This window comes from Indicator indicator, chromosome 1, assembly GCF_027791375.1.
Source record: "Indicator indicator isolate 239-I01 chromosome 1, UM_Iind_1.1, whole genome shotgun sequence".
Classification (NCBI taxonomy): Eukaryota; Metazoa; Chordata; class Aves; order Piciformes; family Indicatoridae; genus Indicator; species Indicator indicator.
This window is the reverse complement of record NC_072010.1, coordinates 34,234,437-34,254,215: the sequence shown is the minus strand read 5'-3', so window position 1 is coordinate 34,254,215 and position 19,779 is coordinate 34,234,437. Positions and strand designations below refer to the sequence as shown.

Genomic DNA, 19,779 nt, shown 5'->3' with positions numbered 1-19,779 from the left:
AATTGAAAATTTTGCCTTTTTTGGTCAAATTCATAGTCTTAAAATTTTTGTGCTGCATACCAAATTGTCACTTAGAAGGAGTGAAGTTAAGTGTAAAATTAGTGCAGCTAAGACTTAAAGACAGAATCAGGAAACCCTGGTCTGATAAATATTGTAGGAAACAGGACAGCAAACTGTTGCTTCAATTTACATCTGTATATCTGTCAAAACTTAATCCTCAATAAGATACTTTCTTTATTGTAGTTTCTGTTGCTTGGTTGAGCTCATCTTTCTGACAGTGATATTTTTCTTGTCTGTGTCTTGTTGAAGCAACATAACACTGAGTGTGTGTGTACTGTGTCCTGTTTGACACTGCCAGATATTGACAAAATATTCAACTAATACTTCTCATGCTTCTTTCAGTCTGCTGTTACTTCCCTAGAGATAAAAATACTTCAGATCTGGAGTGGCTTGTCCTGCTCTGATCTAATGCATTTTTCTACTAGCAGTTGTGGTTTTTTTAATGTCTTGGTGTACATCTGTCTTTTCTGCTCTTGCTAGCTCAAACTTTTCCAGTACAGCTAGATGACTTGGCAGTCCACATACTACTTGGGCTCTGAGCCACTAATGGCTTTCAAGCTTCAGAGCAAAGCTTGGAGCAAACAATCTGAAGCAGAACGAAGCCAATGATCTGATGTGAAGCTGCACTTACGTCACATATAGCTTCAGAGACAAGATATTGAGAAAACTTTGAGAGAAGGTGGCGAGTAGATGGATGGCTGTGGCTGGACAGTTATCTCCCTGATTTGGGAACATAGGAGTAGCTTGCCCTCCTTCCTATAACGAGAATATTCTTTTTCAGGCTTCCTAATGTTATTGGGAAGGTATCATTGTAACTTTCTCTGTTCTTACATGGTGGAGGTAGGACAACTTAAAAAAAAAAAACAACAAACTCCTGTCTCCTTTTAGTCATTGTTCATTTTAGGTGTGCTTTTGCAGAAAATGGTCTTAAACAGGTCTGTCAGTGAGACTTTCAACTGCTGTTAGAGCTGATACTGAGATGATGAGCTGTCACTGTTAACACCGGGGAAAAGGTTGTAATTGGAAGAAAATCAGACTAATTTTCTGGTAGGGACCATGACTAAGTGGTCTCTTGTTTAGGGGGAAAAAAATCTGGAACAGCTACAGCTTTCAGTCATAGTGCATGCATTACATGTAACTTGTTTCCCACAGTGTCACCTGAAGAATGAGGGAAGAGGGGGAGCAGTATCATACCATTATATTTGGAATCTTGTGCCTCTCATATTGCTGATGAAAATACTACTACTATGAGAAGGTCGCTTACCCCTGAAATACTGTAGCAGGAAATATTCTCCTCTTAACTAATACTTTATTAGCAACCTGTAATAGTGGAGCTGACTGTGAAAGATCTGGGTTTTTTGTGGTATGGTACAACCTAATAAATCTTATTTTCTTGTTCTGCCTACCTGGGACTTTTAACACAAATGTTGACAAGATCTCTGAAATAGTTTTATCTTATTGTTAATTCTCTTAAAGCCAGTCAAATGGCTTTTATAATTAAATTTTGTTTGTGTTAGTAACATCTGTATCATTCTCTACAGTGGTCTTTAAGACCAATTTTAGGAAAGGAAATGCTTCCATTTAACTGTCTTCAGCTGTGCAAGGTTTCCATCCTGATCTAATTTATTATTTAATGGGGAACTTGACTTTGTAACAACTTCAAAGAATATTCTGCACTGTGAAACTGGTGTAAAGGAAGTCAGAAATGTAAGTATGTGCTGTTTCTTACAGAAACACTTGCCATGAAAGGACTGACCTTGAACTGCTTAGGGAAGAAGGAAGAAGCATATGAATTTGTTCGTAAAGGACTTCGGAATGATGTGAAGAGTCATGTCTGTATCTTTTGTGAAACAAGAACTGATCTTTGTGCTAGGAGTTTTCACTTCAATGTGTATGATTTTATTGCTACATCAGTACCTACTTCTGGAGCACATAATAGGGCCTACATTAAAAAAAATCTCAAAAATAGATGTGTGCAGTGCATGTTAATTGGTAACCAAATACTTGGAATAAGGTTTTATTTTCCTTTGTATGATATTTGCAGAACCCCTAAGAAAAATGCCTTTTACGTTTATCTCTTAGGAAAAGACCCTCTGTAATGTTTACTTTCTACAGAGAATAGGTATGATTTGTAAAATATGTCTTTTTTAAAGCTTGCTACTTCCTTAAAAGGGTATAAGAAATACATCTAGATGTGCTCTAAACATCTGATTTGCTATTAGATTTTTAGATAATGGTTTAGGTGTTCTGGCTTGGTAACTGCTACTCTGTTCTAAGCTTGCCTTCCAGAAGTTTATACCTGTGAAATACTTGGCTACTCCCAAAGCTCCTGGGTAGTTATGTGTAAGATACAGGCAGGAGGCCACTTCACATTTACACAAAATACCTTACTTGTTCTGTGTGCATTTGACTTGCATTTTTACAGGGCAAACTCCCCCTTACGTGTTTGAGGTTTTAATATTAAAAAAATACATCTTCCTTCATTGTCACAGAAACACTTTTTGATGGTCATCTAGTTAAGATAAAGGGATGGCTGTTTACACCATTCCTCTATTAAATATCCTGGGAGCTTGAGCTTATGCGGAAGATATCCGAGTTCCTAGAGGTATGCTGTAGAGCAAACATAATTTGTATCATCTTGGTCTTAAAAGTAGAACTCCTAAGGAATACCAAAGCAACTTTAATCTGTGTAAGAAATCTTCAACTGTTAAGTCGGAGAGCAAAAGAATCTGAGAGTTTTGGGGGATTCTGATTCCAAAACAATTCCAGAGTGGCCTTTATCAGTATCGCTAATTCTTGTCTTCAATTAATGCTGGCTCTTAAAACTGTCTGGAAGACAAACACTGGAGGGAGCTGTGTTATTTTTAGATCTAACTTGTGGGTTGATGTTAAAAGGACCTACTTTCTGGACACAGGTAAAAAGTTTGATAATTAAAAAGTTTTGATGGGTTTTTATCACTGTTTTACTGACTATCAGAATTTGCTTTAAGACTAAAACATGTTTTGTTTTCTGAATTCAGAGGAAGTGTCAACTGAAGAAGTTTTGGGTTTTTTTTAGATGATATTCTGCTGCTTATTTGGCAGCATTTAATACTTCAAAATGTCAGTAATGTCTGGCTGCAGTAATTTAACACATTTGGATGCTGATCTTCAAGGAAGTTATCAAGCTGTTTGGTCTGTAACACAAATGCATTCCAGTTACTTGGTGAAAACTGTGAATGTAACTTCCTTAACATACTTTAGGTTGGCATGTCTATGGTCTTTTACAACGTTCTGACAAGAAATATGATGAAGCCATCAAGTGCTACCGGAATGCACTCAAACTGGATAAAGATAATCTACAGATATTGAGAGATCTTTCTCTGTTGCAGATTCAGATGAGGGATTTAGAAGGATATAGAGTAAGTATTCTTTTTGCATTCCCACTTACTGCCTTATTTATTGTCTTATTCCATTATTAAGCCTTTTATTGGTAGTAATTCTATTGCTACTCACTTTTGCTGTTTCAAAAGTAGCTTAGGCTTTTGTTAAAGAGAGTGTGAAAATGCAGAGCAGAGCTCCATGTAATGTTGGGAACAAAACTAGAAGTACCCTTATGATTTGACTTGGATCACCTTGTAAAACTAGTTCTCAATTTTTCACTATAATAATAAAGGTAAGGATAAGACTTAAAGCTTAGCAAGTAAAGTAGTGCTTACTGTGCTATTGTGAAGTACTGCAGATGGTGTTTCTGGTGCATATACTGAAGGTGTTTTTTGTGAGAAACATGTTTGAGTGTGGGAAACTTGCCACATGATGACTGAATTCTGGACTCAATAGTGATTTTTGTCATAAACCCTTAGAATTTGTTTGAAAATGTTTCTGTTAATGACTTCGAAATGGCTGAACTGATAGGTTATGGAAGGGATAATACCTGTTCCTCTTCCAACCCTTATGACATGTAAAGTAGAGGACTGAATTATGGGATTCAGCATTACTTAATACCCTTCACTAAGGACATTGAATCTCCTAGTGCAAGAAAAGAGAATAACTGACTCAGTTATGTGATTTGACTCCAAAAGGGTGTTTAAGTACTGCAGCAGTATGAGTACTTTGTGCCTGGCTGTGATGAGGCTGGTACTGCCTCTGTTTCTGTGGGTTTCTGTGTCTCAATGAATTTTATGCTTTGTGCCATGGCTCCCTGTCTTGGGTGCAGCTGAAAGAGCTAGCTTTCCCAAGAGACTGGGGGCGAACACAGCCAGGATAGCTGACCTGAACTAACCGAGGGGATGTTTGATAACACATGATGTTATGCCCAGTATATAATTGGGGAAGCTGGGTGTCAGGGAAAAGGATTCAAGGCTTGGGAACAGGCTCAGCATCGGGTTCTGGGTGGTGAGCATTGCGTTGTGCATCATTTGCTTTAAACATTCCTTTATTAGAAGTATTGTTATTATTGCTATGTCTCTCCTTGTGTTATGCTGTTAAACTGTCCTTATCTTGACCCATGAGCTTTTATCTTTGCCTTCCATTTTTCCTGCCTGTCCCACTTGGAGGAGGAAGGTGGGAATGAGCCATGTGGTACTCAGTTGCTGCCTGAACTGAAACCACAGGAATCCTAGATTTAGAACTTAACCCCCAGATTCAAGAGAGGGAAGCATGCTACTTTTCCCCATGATGATTAGAGTTTTAAAAAATTGGAGCTTTCTTTTAAAACTTTAGCAAGTATTGGTGATAAATCATGGTAAAGGTGTAGTGACTCTTTAACATCTCTTTTTAAATTGCTTTTCTTTTACTGAAGGAGACAAGGTACCAGCTACTTCAGCTGCGCCCCACACAACGGGCTTCCTGGATTGGATATGCCATTGCATACCACTTACTAAAAGATTATGATATGGCCTTAAAACTACTTGAAGAGTTTAGAAAAACCCAACAGGTAAGACTTCCTATTCTGGAAAGAGAACATTTTCTGAGTAAGAAGCAGAATCTGAGAAAATAGTACTTTGTGATTAAGAAGAGCTAATTAGTAATCAGTTAAGAATTAGGATTTGTTGCACTTTCTGCTTTATGCTTTCCAGGAGCTGAACAGCTGATGCTAATTTTACAGGAATACTGTTTCCCCTCAGAGTAGACTGTTACAGTTGAGGATACAATGTAGACTGATGTGGAGTAACTGAGTAACTTCATGTTTGTGAGGCTTGTAGATAAAGGAAACCTGTAATGATCCTGTCCCTTTACAGTAGGTAAAACTTCAGAAATTATTTAATATTAGACATGCTCATTTGCCCATTATCCTGCCACACTATTACATCTCTATAAAGAATGTGAGTAGAAACTTGCATTGCTTTGTATACATCTGTATATTACACACATAGTCGGTGCCTAGTGTGAAAGTAACACAAAAGCATAGCTGGAAAATCTTTAAGGAGATTTGGTGGTACTGAAACTTGGGAGTAAACCAAGTGGTAGAATGCTAAAGTCATGGAATATAACTCTGAGAGAGACCATTCCATTGTTCTGCTGTTGATAAAGCAGAACTCTAAAGCCTGGATCAACAGAGTGGATATTTTTATTTTTTTTTTTTTTTTTTTTTTTTTCTGTAATGTGGAAAGAAAAATTGTATTTGTAGACTTCATCTTGGGGAGGTGTGCTGGAAGGACAATGTGCAGATACTAAGATAACACCTGAGCTATAGATAGTGATTTGAAAACAAACAAAACCAAAACCAACCATGTACATTAAACAAACAAACAAAAAACCCAAAACCCCACCCCAAACAACAAAAAAACTCTCACATTGTTTCTGAGAATTGCATTTACAATCTTACACAGCTGGAATGGTAATAACTGTCAGAGGAGAAATTGGTAATTACTTGGATGGACCAATGTTTGTATGTTGGTTGTGTATTGTGGTAAAAGGATATTGCAAGTCAGGTATATATATCATTATAACATTACATTTTAAAAGAGCTGTAATTTCAGTATTGAATGAAAAATGAATAGACTAAGTTTAAATGAAAATTAGGTCATCTTTTATGACCATTTGATAGCCAAAAAGTCCTGGCTCTTGAATGAGTCAGCAGAACCTAATCTGAATTCAGTGTTGAATTAATATGTAACAGATGAAAAAACTTCAAGTGAAGTGTAAGAAGTTGAGGTTCTTTTGAGGACCAAGACAGCGTAGCAGTGGTGTTAGTCCCTTGGAGAGAAGGGAAGTGATGCTGTTCGTGTTGTCCTTTCTAAAAGGTTGTGTGTAAATGTGCCTGTTTGAGTGCAGCGTGATGATATGCTCTTCGGTCTTTGGCTAAACCAGATTAAAATACCAGCTGCCACAAGTGACATAATTAATCAATTGAGTCTGCTGTGCAAGCTATCACAATCTTAACTCTTAGTCTAAACCAAAGGAATCACTAAGAAGCTCTGATTTTTAAGTAAAACTGGAAGTACTTGTGAAATTTCCATGAGGAGGAAAACCTTTACTTGAATGGTGAGCTGTTTAACTGTTGATTAGAATCATGTCAGTCACAGGCAAATGGTGGAAGAGATAGTTAAGTACTAAAGAACAGAAATATGCTAAAAATGTTGAACAACGGTGAGTTTATAGAAAATCAGTTGTCAAGTCTTTCTTCTTTTTTGAGGTTGGTACAGAATTGAGTCATTCTGTTTTCTGTCCCAAAACACTCAAAATAAGGATGACCAACCACTTCACTTTCATTTTTCTTGCAACTAGAGTGGCTTGTGCTTTGTTGTGCTAGCACCTTGAGGAGTGCAGGTCTGTGTATAGCCCCAACCACTAGAAGAGAAAATCAATGTTGAGGTCCCAGCAGTCAGGAAAGCCCAAGCAAGGTCACAATTCAATTTTGCCACACTTGGGCTCCTCCATAAAATGCCCCAAACATACTGTTTTTGCAGCCTCTGGATATTTATAGTCCTAGTCCACTGGTCTTTCAGGAGGTAGACTTGTAACTTATTTGACATTGGATGTCTCCCCTCTAGCCCTGTACTTTGTATGCACTGTACGTCAATAGATGAGCTTTTGTGACTGACTTGATAAAATATTGCATGTGACTGTGATAAGATTGGTGTTTTCTCAGGCTTGAAAAAAGAGCTGAAAAACTCAAGGGTTTCTAAATCACTAGTGAATGGGAATTTTCAACAGACCGATGTTTTCTAGGAGTCTTATGGCAATCTGTGTTAAGTGTGATACTGTTTATCATTACTGAATAAAAAAGTAAATGTTACATGTTATGTAAAATGCTGCTTTTATTATAATTGGTAAATAATGGTGTTGTAGGGTGAACATAGTCATTTACTTGGATTACTCAGTCCATTCAGATGTGAATTAAAACAGCCAAAACCAAGCAGTAAAGCCAAGAAAATGTTCAAGGACTTGTCATTTCAGTGCTTGTAGGTTCGTATCTGAAGATGCAATGTTAGAAAATAATGGAGCTAATTTAGCTGCAAGCTTTTGCCAAAACCAGCAGTCTGACTTTTTCCTGTGTGCTCCCACTGCTTCCTTGTGCAGCACTGGTTGACTGGTGGAGGGCTGGTTCAGGAAGCCAAAGTGACAGGAAAAGAAAAAAAATCACTCTTTTGAAGGATTGATTGGCTGAGCTGAACAACTGTGAGGTGAGAGAGCAAAGAGGGGAATAATAGAGGGAAGTGAACTGCCTTTGTTGATCGAGGCTGCAGTTAGGTTGACTTAGCTTCTTGTGAAATTGTCCCTCAGGACAGACTTTATGGGTAAAAAGTGAACTCCACTCTTATTTCGGAGAAGCAAAGATTTTCTCTTTTTTTCCAAAGAAATCAAGACTTAATGGTGACCCTGTTTTCAAAAACAATATGGGAAGATCAGAAAACGAGATAAAATACTGAATAGTGAAAGGCAGAGATTCTTTTTGTTTAAGCAGAGGAAAAATAGGTGGTTCTTGTATACTTTTTAAGAGACTGGTTCTTGGGAAGAATAATAGGAAGGTTATTTAGCAGAGTCAAAGTGAAGGAACAAGTATTGGTAGGAAGTTGAGCAATAAATTAAAATGATAAATCACTGTCATGGACAGTTTTATTCTAATGACTGCGCTATCATTGGAAATTGTGACTTCTTTGTGCAGTGTATCCAGATAAACATATGAAAGCTGTAAATCAGCCAGATACCCAATAATTCAGTGAAAACCAGGTTGTAAGGTTGAATGCAGTTGTTACTGTGCTGTCCAAGTTAAATGATTTAAGAGTCACTTCAAAATTTAAACTTTGGGAACCAAGGTGTAAAACCACTATTCAATTTGTTTCACTGTGATATGTCCCGTTTTTCCTTCTTCACCAATATAAAAATTTTATCCTTAATTTCTATTTTATTCTTAACTTCTGCATCAGACCCACAATCACAGATATGGACAGAAAACCTGGAATTTTGGGGGTCTGCTCTTAGGTGTGTTTTGGCTACCTCTTGTCACATTGTTTCAGTGACAGTTATGTTAGGGCATCCATGGTTGTGAAGTTGAGTATTTTTTTTGTGAGAGGAAGAAATTTATTCTGAAAGAGCAGAATTGGGTTCAAGAGTGAGTTAGACATCTTATATGCAAGAACCATAAGTCTTCTGAGGCAAGGGAGGAATAAAGCAGCAATAAAAATTGTGTGGAAAACATTTATATAATATTATTTATAGTAGTCAGATTATTCTGATGAAGTACTATGGTTATAATCCATTTGCTTTCTGATGAATGTTTAATGAGATTTCAAAATCTTTTAAAGTTTTCTTAAAACTACTTTTAAAATGTGGGGAGGTTTGTGTTTTGTTGTTTTTTTTTTTTATGGAGTAACAGTAAGTGCAGTATCTTTCTGGTGTGTTTGCCTTCTGTGTAAGAGGGAGTTTACCTGATTTTTTGATACTTCCTAATTTTTTTTAAGTCTTGCTTAGCCAGGAGAGCTACAAAAAGGTTAATCGATACCCGTTTCTTGTATATTGTTTTCTTAAGGGCTTTGGGGTTAATCCAAGTTTGGAAGACCTAAAAACATTTCATGATGTGCCAAAAAAGCTATGCTACTTCTGGGATTTAGATGTGTACTGAGTTGGAAGAGAGGATATATTTATGGGGAAATGAAGAAGCAAGAACTAAGTCAGTGCTCTGCATTTTCAGTTCTGTTCTATTGCAGTAAGGATGAGCAGGAAGATATGCTTAAACCCTTAACCCTTGTTGCATGTGTCAGTTTTGTGAAGCAATTAAAAATGTGTTTGAGGTAATGTTTTTTTTTTTAATACTGACTTCATGTTTAGTTTGGATAAAAACTGCACAAAGGTGCAAACAAATGGAGCTACAGATAAAAGAAATGGAAGCATGTGAGATTTCATGCTACCTGCTGACTTAAGTACATGCAAGGTCTGGTCTTATTCCCTTAGTTATCATTTGCTGTATGTCAGCAGTTAGTAAAATGCGTTTGAATGTCAACACTTGCAGTGTATTTTACTGGGGGAAATGAAGAATAGTTAGTGTTTGGTGACCCATGTAACTTGAAAGTGTTGCTTGCTCAGGAAGAAACAATGTATTGTCATGGGAAAGAAACTCATGGCTGTTCACCAAGCCTTGCTGCCTCTTACCTATTCTTATTAAAAAGAATTCATGCTGGACTGTAACTATCTTTTCTGCAGTTTCTGTTGATAGGCAGTATAATTTCACATAGTGAGCTGTTGTGCAGATCTGCTGGGCATTGTCTGCATTCTTCTGCAGTTGGTCTCTGAAATTCTTGCAGTTTATTCGTAACTGAAGCAACTTCTGTGTATTAGTGAAGAACATTTTAGTATGAAATTACTTAACTCTGACTTCTTATTGCCTAAACATACTTCAGCCTGTAGATAAAGTCCTAGGTACGCTACTGGCAACAGACCCCTGATAAACACTTGAAAATAACTCCTTGTGTGCTTGTGCAGTGTGCTTCCTGGGGCACAGAAGTTTAGTGCTGAGAACACTTTTTCTAGAAAAAAAACAGTGTAAACTTTCTGTCTGCAAAGCTGTCAAGCTACAACCAGTATTTGAATTATTTGTTACTCTTGGAAATAATCTTATGCAGAATTTTTGGAATAGTAAAAATGTATATTGTGATATCCTAGCAATCTGCTCCGGAACTGAGGTCAAAATTGTGTGGAGTACATGTATCTTTCAGAGGAAGACTACCATGATCTTTGCAAATCGTTGAATTGTATGAGAAGGCAAGAATTCTGTTAATTGGCTTACTGTAGTGATGAAGAAGAAAGAAATACGGGAATTCTTTCAAACTGTTCCCTTACAAAGCATGTCCTAAAGGAATTGGATTTGACTGGGAGTGATGGGTGTTTAACAATTTGTATGTTTGGACAGGTGTAGAAATACACCTGATTATATTCTGCAGACTGACTCTTGTGTTCTATAATATTGCATACAGCTGTGGTATAGGTAAATGTTAACTAAAATTCCTTTTTTTTTTTTTCCCCTCTAGATTCCACCTAATAAAATAGATTATGAATATAGTGAACTGATTTTATATCAAAATCAAGTGATGAGAGAGGCAGATCTATTTCAGGAGTCTTTAGAACATATAGAAACGTATGAAAAGCAAATATGTGATAAACTAATAGTAGAAGAAATCAAAGGTAAGTCATTCTTCCCTTGGCCAAGTCTGTTCTAAACATTTGCTACTGGCTTTCAGATATGATAAAGCAGTAAAAAATCATGACATCTTTTAACTGATTTGAAAGAATTACTGCAGGGAAACTGGTAACACCATATTTACTGGTTTTGGGTTATTTTGTGTTCAAGTAACTTGCCCCACTCAAGTGGATAGTGGTTGCAGGTAGTTTAACTTGGGTTGACACAGGAACAGAGGGAAATCTCAGGTATTGAATTGATGCGTACTAGAGTAGCTTGCTGTAGATAGAGCTAATTTTAACCCGATTTTTATCTCAAACAATCTCTTGAGGAATACAGTTTGTATTACAAACACTTTTTAATTGAAGCATCTAATTCTTGTTTCTTTTTTAATCTTTTTAATGCTTTGTATTGACTTACATAAGTGAATACCACAGTTGACATTTTTGGTTAAAAACCCAGTTTTGTAGATTTGAAGTACTAATACCGAGTTAGAAATATGCAGAATTGTGTAGTGTAGAATCATGGAATCACAGAATTGTTTCAATTGGAAAAGACCTCTAAGATCATAGAGTTCAGCTATCAACCTAACACCACCGTGTCCACTGAACTATGTCCCAAAGTGCCACGTCTGCGTGGTTTTTAAACATCTCCAAGGATGGTGACTCCACCACACCACTAGGCAGCCTGTTCCAATGTCTGACCAAGTGGTAAAGAAATGTTTTCTAATATCCAATTTAAACCTCCCTGGCACAATTTCAGGCCATTTCCTCTTGTACTGCTTGGTACTATGGAGAAGAGACTACCCACCTCACTATAGCCTTCTTTCAGGTAGCTGTAGAGAGCAATGATGTCTCCAAGCAATGGCCACCAGCCCAAATACTCATTCCCCTTAATTTTTATCACTAAGCATGTCACTACATAGTCAGAGTATCCCTTTGAGTTTGAATCAGCTGTTCATGTTGTGTCCACTCTCAATTCAATGTCAACTCTGGCCTGCTTACTGGATGTTAGAGTAGGGGTGAAAAGAGAAAGCCTTGGTGCTGTACAAATGCTGCTTAGGAGTAGCAAAAACGCTTGGTGTTACCAGTGTTCACATGTGGATTCCAAAGCAGTATGGGCTTCTGTGAAAAAGATTGATTTGGTGCAAGCCAGGCCTGGTGGAACCATTTACTTAGTCGTAAACCAGTGTCATTGAATTGATATAAACTGATTAGTTGATGTGAAAAATACAGGTCTAGTTAAGTAAACAGCCTGGCAAGAAGCAACCTAGGTGTGTGGTAGAGTCCAGGAGGGAAGAATTGCTTGTTTCTTTGATAACCCATGTAGGTCTTTTAAACACGCAGCTGTTGCCATTCAAATCTTTGTTTTCCTAAGTGATGAATGCTCTGAACTGTTGAACTTTGTGGTAGCTCCAGTTTGCACTTGTACTGCACAGTAAATGCCTTTGGAAAAACAAAACCTCTTTTGAAGTATTTACATATGGTTAAGACCAATTTTATGTACGTAGTTTTGTAAACTTTTAGTCCCAGGCCATCAATATTTTTTTTTTCTCACAAGTAACAGTTTTTTACTGCATTATTTTCAGGAGAGATGTTACTGAAGTTGGGAAGGCTGAAGGAAGCTGGCGAAGTATACAAAGAGTTAATTGAGCGCAATGCAGAAAACTGGTATTATTATGAAGGCTTGGAAAAGGCCCTGCAACCTAGTAAGTTAAGATACACAGATAAATTGAGGATACATATGCTGGATGTACTTAAAACTTCTGTTCGATATGTTACTGGTTTAAGTTCAGAAACTTTACTCATCAGGAAATTATATACCTTCTAGTCTTGAATATGATGTAGTTGTGTGTTTATCCTTTTAAAAAATGTTCCCTGAAAAACTTATGAGAATACTAACACCATGTCTTTATCATCTTGATGCTAAAGGTGGCATTTGCTAGCATGCTTGCACAAAGTACTTTTCCTTGCCACACGTGAACATGGAAATCGAACTGCATTTCATTCCTATCTAGGAGTCTACTGTCAGCCTGCTGTCATGCACCACAGAAATGGGTTTAGATGCTAACTGCTTCTGTAGCATGGAAAGGAGAACTCAAATATTTATTTCAGAGGGCCTTTTAAAGATAAGCTGTCTGAAAAAAAATCTGATCTGGCTGTTCTTTGGAGGAGAAAGTGATAAATGTGTTTAAGATCTTTGTTATTCTAATGCTTGTTCACATTATGCTGTTCTTTCTTTCCAGGAAAATAGCTAATCGGGGGTTTTTTGTGGGTCGTTTTCAATTTCAATATTGCAACAAGTTATACTAAAATAGGCATTTTATGCTAGTAACTGTCCCAAGTGTTTACTTTTACATAAGAATGGTTTGCTTATTTCCACTAATTAGTGGAAGTTTTATTGGAATTTTTCTGATGACATCATAAATCATAAGCTCACAAGAATAATAACCATAGAACTTGACCCGAAGTATATGTGTCAACCAATTTTCTTCTACAAAGTTCTGCAGTTGGGTTTGATAAGGTCTGGGAATAGAGTTTGTGATTGGGACTTGAAAATAATTGCGTTTGTTACATTTATGCAGAGAGTGTTGCCCTTTGAATGGTTTTCCTATTGTATCCATGGAGTTGAACATCATAGTTGCTTCACAAAACAAATTACCCAAGAACTTGGTAGTCTGTTTATAACAAATGTTGATGACAGTATGTGGCTCTTGACAAAGAATCAACCCAGTAGTTTATATGATATAGTGAAATCCTATGTAGATTAAAACTGTACTAATTTATAAAACTAATAATGCTACTTTATTTTTTTAGGTGGTCTTAGGACTATTTCCTCCCCCATGGTAAGTTCTGGAGCTCCAACTTGTGACTTCAATTAGGGCTTTTGTATGCTTTAGTTCCAATCCAAACATTATTTTAGTATAGCTCTTAGAACTCTACATCTTTTGGAGCCACTGGGTAACATATTCCCCCCCCTTCCCCAACGTTTGAGCTCAGTGACAAAAGTTGTTTTTCCTTACAGAGGGAAAACAGATATACTTACTAAATATGCTGTGTCATAGTTATGATATTTACATTAAATTCTGTTTTAAATTACTTTATGAATTTAATAATATTTAAAAGCAAAATCGATCTTAATTATGCAAAACTGGATTTTTAAAGCAACAGATTAGCTTTATTTAAATTCTAACCACATTGGAGCTCCAAAGCATATTATGGGGGAAAGGGGAGGAGTGGGAAGAAAATCTTTAAATAGTTTTATTTTTATTAAATGTTAAAGTACTAAGAGTTCTGGTGCTTAGTGTTTACACTGGCAGTATTGTGCATTGGTTTTGCTGCTACCAGAGGACCTATAAAAAAGGCATGCTTGTGTAGTATACTGTTTGTAGGTCTAGTATTTAGAAATGCAATATATTTCTGTGAATGCTATCAGTGTCTGAAATGGATGTTGAGTGAGGAAAAAACCAACCCAACCCAGACACTTCAATGAAGCTATGAATGTCAAACTATTGTGTGATTAGGCCTGCATGTAACTGAAAAAACCCAAACTCTAGTACTCTATGACTGTATTTACAAGGTGATTGTCCTGTTTGCAGGTTTTTTTGCAGTGATTAAGGCTGGTAGCTGCGTATTTGTACATGCAGCATGTTTGTTTTCAGTACACAGTTCTACATGGTAATGTTTGTGCTTTAACAGGAAAAAGAAGTGTGATATGTTTAAAATGTTCCAAATCCAAACTGTACAAGTCTAGCTAAATTTCATCATTTAAACATTTGAAGAATAGATTTATTTTTTTGATCTGTTACTTACATCTGTTATATTTACTGATAATAGGCACTTTAGAAGAGAGGCTTCAGATTTATGAAGAAGTTAGTAAAAGACATCCCAGAGCAGTTTCACCTAGAAGATTACCTTTAAACTTTGTTTCAGGTAACAAGTTGCATATCTGTTCCATAATAGTTCTTGTTTTGTTTTCCTTAAGTTTTCATTAGGCCGTTGAAAGTGTATTTAATACCTATTTGTGCATTTAAGACCTATTCATACTTGTACACATCAGATGCATTTCTCTTGCAATAGGCAAAATTTAATTATCTTTTAGGAGTTGATAGAAAAAGTTAACATGCTCTAGTATGGTGATATGAACTATGTAATATTTGTATTGGTACAGCTGAGCTATATAACAGGTGTAGAAATTCTTGTGTGCATCTTTTCTGCATCATGCAGTTTAAGAATCAAAGGCTAAAAGCTTTGGGGGTATTGTACCCTTGAATTAACACTCAGTTAAAATACAATTTGTACACACTGAAAATAGGTCACAATAGCATGGGACAAAATTTTCTAACATTTTTATACTGTGCAGGTTTTCTGTTGTACAGGAAAACCTTATCTTTTGATGTCTCTGAATATCTGGAGTGTAAAGCACTGTTGTAGAGCCATTAAAGCTAAGAGATAAGCTGGCTTTGTGCTGGTGATTTGATACGAATAGGAAGAAAAACTTTATAGCTAAGGTCTTTCAATGACCTTCCAAATGCTTTTTTGAAATGCAGCACACAAACAGCTTCAGTTCTGGAGGCAATAGGTATATACTTTCTAACATCAGAAAGCTGTGCCCTTCCAAAATATAAAGAGGGAGGCTAAATGAAATGGTAAATCCTGTGAGAGTATGCGCTTTCTATGTAGCTAACTCCTGTAACTCCAGTAGAATGCTTTTGGAAATAGCATGTACAGAAGTTATATATCACAGGTCATGAAATTAAGTTCAACTGCACACACCCAGCTTATTTGTTCATGCTTTTAATTATAGAAGTTAGCTTTTAGTTTAGCTCATTTACTGAGCACTGCATTTGTTGTACCTTTAACCGCTACAGAACATAGCTAGTAAACTTTTGGATTGTTACTGAAGTCTGTATGTGCATACCTTTTTCTTGTGTAAAATCACAAGATTAACTGCTTTGCAAGAGACTTATCCCTGAAGTTAGTACTTGTGCCTTATGTAATCCCAGATATTTCTGTTTCTTTGAAAGTAGTACTAGGGCAAATTTTAAGGCAGTTCAGCTAGATTCGAAAAGTTAAGTAATGAGTAATTGTTTTTTTCCTGTAATAAAATTGTGATAGTGATTAGCATCCAAGGTGGTAACTTGCAAAATGCTTTTCCATATCTTCAGTGGTGGTATATTTTGCTGTTGACTTAATTTCACTGTATGCTTTGCACTAGTTTACCTTGTATCTGACAGTGTAGTTTCACAGTTAATGTTTGTTTAAATAGGAATATGTTTGGTAACAAGGGTTAGTTGTTCCTGCAATAACAATGGTGTCAGTGAAAGCAAAGTTCATTATTAGATCAGTCAAGGAAAATCCCTTAGTAGGCTGCTTTCTACAGTATTTCATAAATATTTCTAACTTGGTTTTGCTACTTTAAGCTTATGTCAGACATGGATGTGTAAGACTGGTTTTGATCCCCTAAAATTTCAGCTATGTACTATATGATTTCTTGTGTTTTAAGTACAGCACATAAAATAGCTGTTGTGAAAAGTTTATAATGAGAATACTAAGATTTAGAAATGCACTTGTTTGCAGAAATACTTGCAAATTTCAATGTGGTATGAATGCTGATTAAATGAGATTTCCCCCTCCCCCCGCTGTGTGGTCACTGACCAGTTGCTTGAAACAAACATGATTAATTTGGAACTGGCTTTAAAAGGACAGGCATTGCTAGTCCTTGCCATGCATTGCTTCTTAATAACCTTGTATTTGATAAAAATTAGTTAATTGATCCAGCAGAAAACCACCTTTATGGAGGAGGGCTGTTAACAGTTAACTTTCAGACTGATTAAGGGTGAGAGGTTAGCATCTGGCCATCCAGTTTTAGATTTGGGTATGCTTCTGTGGATTCACTGTTCCTGTGGTCAGATCTGTTCTGTGCCTCAGACTAAATTTTGAACTTGGTGTCATGTTATAGGTGGGTGCCTAGCTGTATATTTTGCATTATTCGGAGTTTGTTCTAAAGCTGTTCTGTTTTTTATAAATATATACTTCATAGAAATTTTAATCTTGCTTTACTAAATTCTGAATGACAGTTCTTCCATTAGGAATATAAATTAGAATAATTCAACAGAAGAAACTGAGATGGATTTTTTGCTGTCACACAGGGGAGTTTCTTGCTGTGTTAGAAAACAAGTTTTAATCAATCTGTCTGTTATAAAGCATGTGCTTATGGCCCAGTCCATCCAGAGGGAGTAGGAGTTTCTTTATACAATGGTTTGCTTTAGTACAGCGAGACAACAACATGAGTTACTTAATGCTGATAACAGTAAGTGTGGGACATTTAAGAATTGGTGGAAGTACAGAAGAATGTTATATACAAAGCAGTAGTATCTGAATATCTATAAACAATCTTAATCACACTTTTGTAATTTGTTCTTAATAAATAAGATTATTTCGTCAGTTTTATGTGTGTATGTTAGCATTATGTTAAGTGTAGTATTTCCTTGTTTAAAGACTTGAAGTCCATAGCAGGAGTAGGCCAGTTAAGTGTAGCAACTTCGTTCCTATGCAAGAAACCCCAGACAAGAATTAAAACATCTGAAAAAAAACACTTTTCATGGTGGAAATAAAAATCTGAAAGGCAGCTGTTTTCCTGACTGGATACATTCTTATATTCTCTTTGGAGTCCTGCTAGTTTTTGTTTTGCTCGTGCTTTCATTTGGAAATATTTATCAGACAGGTGGCATTCTGCAAGTACTGTGATCGTTATTTGAGAACTTCATTAAATCAGACTTACAGCTTTCTGATGTTGTATTTTTATAAAGATGGTTCTGATAAGATATCATCCTTTTGAAACTAAATCTTCTATTGTTTCTGTTTCCAGAAACAGTCATTATCCATGGAAGTCATGTCGTACTCATTAAAAAAATAGGACTAGAAGAGAGGTAGAGGGCTTTTTTCATCTATCCTTCTCCCTCAAAGCAGGATAACTTTATAGTTGCACTATTCCTGGTAAACATTGCTCTAACTTAAAAACCTCCAATGATGGAGCTTTTAGCAGATCTCCAATGTAGCCTATTCCAGTGCTTAGCTGTGCTTACCATTATCATTTTTTTCCAGCATTTAGCTGGAAATAGCTCTTGCTCCATCCTCAGTAGCCAGCACTTAATACTCTGTCCTTTTAAGAGATCTTAGGGTTTTGAAAACTGTTACCATGCCTTTGTCAACACTAGCAACACTCCTAAACACTAGTGGTTTACTAGTGTTTAAATAGCAGTTTACTCTGGTCTTTATCTGGAGCATATTTGCATCTTATTCTTAAATAAGAGGAAAAAGACAACCCTTAATTGCAGTTTCTGTTATTCTATTATCCAGAATTGCACAGCAATTGGTGCTTATATTTATATAACATTTGCAATCACTGATATGTAATCAAATACACTTTTGTTTCTAGGTGAAAAATTTAGAGAACTATTGGATAAGTTCCTGAGGGTTAACTTCAGTAAAGGCTGCCCACCCTTGTTTACCACTTTGAAATCTTTATATTACAATCCAGAAAAGGTAAAATTTAGTATTTATTTGGTTTTGATGAAGCCTTCTGTATTGAATTTCTAATAGACTATTTGTTTTTATGTAGATTTTCCTGTACCTTAACAATAACTGTTGAACATTTTTCTCCTTGATTTGCTAATTTGTCCTTTATGAATCATCACTTGACACTTAATACATATGAAACCTTCATAGACAGTTGATGTCATAGTATTTGAAGTTGAATTGATGCAGAATGCACTGAAGTCCTTGAAAAAAATCTAAGATGACCAATAGCTTTATTTTTATGTGCTTTTGAGTTTGGCAAGATTCTTTCAACTTATGGTTTATGATGTCACCAGAAGTCAATGGTTTTAAAACACCACACAGATGGCTATTGCTGTATGTACACTTCTGAACTGCATGAATACAGTAGTATTTACCACAAAGGCTTCTTTCAGATTTCAGTCTTCAGTTAAAACTTTAGTGTTTAGTTTTTACACTTACAAACTCTCGCTGTTTTTACTAAATTGTGTCATGTTAGAACTGTTGTTTCAGATGTAGCTCTATGTTCCAAGTAAGTTAGATACAGTAAAAATAAATTTTCAGAGTGAAGCATGGTACCAAAATGTGTGGGGGAAAAAATAAAAACCAGTCTATTCAGATGTTGCTAATTTCACTGCAAGTGATAAAGCTGGGTATTCTAATCCATTAATTGCTAGCTAAGAGATTTTTGTAGTTGGAAAAAATCTAGATACATGGTACAGCTGTTCAAACGGTAGTTGATATTTATTTGAAGTAAAATCATTATTTTTTGCAAGTCTCTTCACTAGTTTTCTTAACACAGAGTTTTTCAAAACACTTCTGTTTGGAGGATGTCATGTGTACTGTCTCCCTGGTTGACATAATTTTAGTAGATTCTGCAATTGTTTTAGTGCAAGCTTTTCTACAGGGCCTGTTGCTAGGGCATACTTAATGTAAACTTCTGCAACTGGACTGAATATTGTTGATACGCTATCTAGACAGAAGTACTATCAGTGGTGTGAAAGCTTTACCTCTGCCATTCAAAGTATGAAAATATAGAAGTGTGAAAAAGTCTTAATTGTTTTTGATGATGAGTAAATGAGGACTGAAATATGGGCTACCATGTTTTGCGGAAGACTTAACCAGGAAGGTGCCTTGCTGCTAGTTATCTTCATGGTATCAAATCAGTGTCTCAAGATGAGGATTATGTTTCTCAGTAAGTATCTCTTAACATTTTCATGTTAAGAACACTGTTTACAGCTATGTGAGGAGGTAAAGAGGACCTGATTGTAGAGGAAAAATACTGATGTTCCCCCTCTGGGTAAGACAAGGGGAAAAGTGGTTGTGTAAAAGGTACATGTTTGTCAAATGTGTTTAGGAAAATGTTTTCTGCTGTTTGTACTTCATACTAAGTGTTTTTAACAAAAATTGATGGCATTGTTGTATTTAAAAAACATAGTTTAACAGTACTTAACAGTTTGGAGTGAAATCTAGTTTCAGGTGTACAGACTTGCAAATCTTTAGGACTTGCCCAGATGAAAGAGAAGGTTATTCAGGTGGATTTTAAAAATCTTTCAGTGTTTA

At 36.1% G+C, this 19,779-nt stretch overlaps 1 protein-coding gene across 2 annotated transcripts in view; it reads left to right on the top strand.

The window, feature by feature from the left end:
* The window catches only part of NAA16 (N-alpha-acetyltransferase 16, NatA auxiliary subunit), a 66,544-nt gene that overhangs the window by 15,938 nt on the left and 30,827 nt on the right, over positions 1–19,779 (top strand). For both annotated transcript variants that reach the window (XM_054397954.1, XM_054398035.1), the window contains exons 3-9: positions 1,792–1,896; positions 3,304–3,461; positions 4,841–4,975; positions 10,509–10,662; positions 12,246–12,365; positions 14,494–14,589; positions 18,098–18,204. In XM_054397954.1, coding sequence (XP_054253929.1) covers positions 1,792–1,896; positions 3,304–3,461; positions 4,841–4,975; positions 10,509–10,662; positions 12,246–12,365; positions 14,494–14,589; positions 18,098–18,204 — 875 coding nt within the window. The remainder of the gene's footprint in view (positions 1–1,791; positions 1,897–3,303; positions 3,462–4,840; positions 4,976–10,508; positions 10,663–12,245; positions 12,366–14,493; positions 14,590–18,097; positions 18,205–19,779) is intronic.